Source organism: Charadrius vociferus, unplaced genomic scaffold (genome assembly GCF_000708025.1).
Source record: "Charadrius vociferus isolate BGI_N301 unplaced genomic scaffold, ASM70802v2 scaffold2044, whole genome shotgun sequence".
NCBI lineage: Eukaryota > Metazoa > Chordata > Aves > Charadriiformes > Charadriidae > Charadrius > Charadrius vociferus.
The window spans coordinates 66,294-68,876 of NW_009647983.1; the positions used below are offsets into that span (position 1 = coordinate 66,294).

General features: G+C 47.9%; 1 protein-coding gene across 1 annotated transcript in view; it reads right to left on the reverse strand.

Moving 5' to 3' along the window:
- The window catches only part of PPM1G (protein phosphatase, Mg2+/Mn2+ dependent, 1G), an 18,757-nt gene extending 18,166 nt beyond the window's left edge, over nt 1-591 (reverse strand). Inside the window, exons 1-2 of the mRNA XM_009883466.1 lie at nt 502-591; nt 269-338 (exon numbers count right to left, since the gene is read on the reverse strand). Coding sequence (XP_009881768.1) covers nt 269-338; nt 502-591 — 160 coding nt within the window. The remainder of the gene's footprint in view (nt 1-268; nt 339-501) is intronic.
- Nucleotides 592-2,583: the final 1,992 nt, after the last annotated feature.

Here is a 2,583-nt window from a genome sequence, read left to right on the forward strand (position 1 = left end):
CTCTTCTGTGACTCTTCTGTCTAGCTTATCCACCTAAAAAATAGCCATTCTTAAAAGTTTTAGAAGATGGAATGCAAATCTCATTTCAATTTTGTATCAACCCACGACCTTCCTTCTAGAAACCCTAAGAAAATTTCAGAACCTTAGTCCGTGACATGTATCAAAGAAAATGCTTTCCGAGTAGGATTTCTAAGAGCAGATAGATGCATGCCCCAGCAGCCACTGAGCAGCCTAGAAGGACTCTGGAGAGAACAGTGGATGCAGTTACCTCCGTGTCCATCGTAGACTGAGAACATGGCTGTTTCACTGTCCAGCTCGGGTATGCAGTTGTGTGCGTCCTGAAAGAGAGAGAAAAAGTCCAGAATGACACGGATTGCACTAGACCCAGCAGAGAAGTGGGAGAAAGGAGCAGGAAGGCTACGAGCACTGACATGGGGATTCTCAAATCTGGAGAGAGAACAAGAACAGTAAGAAAACCTCCTCTCATTCTCAAAACCTTACCTGGCGAGCACTCATCTTCAAAGAGGGGGCACGGACCGTTAACGTTACGGTGTGCTCTGTGCTACAACAGTAACCCAGGCTTGTCACCATGATGTTGTACTGGAAACCCCTTCAGATCCTCTCCTACAACTCCACTAGATATGGCCAAGCTCAAGCCAGAATCAAATCCCTCTGCTCACAGTACTTGTAACGCCTGCGTTACTGTAGTAGCTCACAGTCGTTAAAGAACAGGAGGCGGCGAGCTGCGCTGTATGGTACAAACTGGTACCTAGGCTGGGGGCTGTCTAGCCGAGCGCAACTACAGAAATACAAGTTATACTGGTACTGATGCACTGGCAACTTCCCCCATACAGACAAACACAGCTAGCTCAGGGTCACCTCCGGCCATTCCCACAGACGCTGTCTTACCCAGTTCTTGCCAAACAAGAGCCATGCAAATGGAAAAGCCACTCCGATGCACCGATGAAGCCAGAAGGTCAAATACGAAGCCTCCCGACCTCACGCCTTCAACCAATCGTAGGCTTTGCCTTTGCTTGTCCTGGTGAATACGGTCACAGGTGGCAGCAGTTGTCTATCCCAACAGCCTGACGAAAGGTGGCCTTGCAGGACACAGGACTACCATGTCCAGTGAGAACAAACAACCGGGCTGCAAAACCTTCTCTTGACACAAAGGCTCCTTCTTGCTCTTCTTGCACATGGGATGCTCCAGGAGGGCACTGCTGGCCTCAGGCACAGCTACCTGAGGCGCCAGGCACAGAGCCTGGCTGCTTGGGGGTGCTCTGGGCAGTGAAGCAAAGGACAAGCGAGCAACTACTCAACTAACAGTGCAAAAAACAGCGTACAGACCCAGGTATCACTTCCTACGGCAAGACATGTCTTGGTTCCGGCAGCTGTCCAGAAACTCTGAGAATCTCTGGGGGCAAACCAGAGGGAAGGTGTGTCCCAGGGGCATTTGGGGCTGAAATATCAAACTGCCTCCAGCCTTTCCCTGTGCATGCTCCCAAACTACAGAGACCAACAACATATAAGCTATGTAAACCGAGCAACCTCTCCCTCCACAAGGTCTCACAGGAAGAGCAGACTTTGAAGAAGGCACCACCCAGATTTTACAGCCAGGTGTCTGATCTCTTTCACCCTATGGGTATGCAAACCAAACTTGGCTATTCCAGTGCAAAGCCTAGAACTGATGGATGGACTGAATCTTCCTCTTAAACCCTCCCCCTGCCCAATGAATCTGATGTCCCTTAAAGTTCAAGCCCTGACCTACCAACCTACAGCCTGACCGCACCCCGCATGCTGTTGTTTGAGAACAATCATGATATTTTAAAAAACGTGATCTAGTCTCTTTGCTATGGTTCAAGTTCATCACCTTAAAGTTAAATGTGCTACAGTTGCCCCAAAATGCTGTGCTTACTCCAAGACAGCTGGCTCAAAGATTTGGATGTGTCTATATTGCCAGCCAGAACCCAAAATTTACATACACACAGAGCTACATTTGCTGCACAGCCAAGTAACTGTTGGGCTCTTCCACTTTTTTATTGTAGGACTCCTTGGATAAAAGCTCTTTGCCCTCTGGAGTTCCACAGTCTTATAAGAACGCCATTCCCCTGTAATTTCTATCAAAAACAGAAAAAGAGAGGTTCTGGGTTCATGCAGCACTTAGTCCAATGAAACTCTTGACACTGTGACGAAAACAATATCTGAACAGGCCAATTACAAACTTAGCTCAAAATGAAAAAAATTACTCTGATTTATAATGTAGGAAATTTAACCAAATACTTCACTGGAGACAGCGAACAAAAATGCAAATAAGCAAAGAATCAGCATTTTTATCCTCACTTTTCAGAGCATTTGCAGAAGCTAGCGAGACAGCAAAACCACAACAAAGCAACTGGGATAAGTCCCAGGTGACTAAACAGCAGTTTAATTAGAGCAACTAATGCAAATGCTGCTGGGGAGGAAACCCAATATTGGCAGCCAAAACGGTCCCTCTACTCCATTTGTAGAGTGCTCACCGCAATTCGTGCTGACCCCGGACCAGTGCGCTGCCCGTGTCGGCAGGGGGGGGGTCAGCCCCCCCCA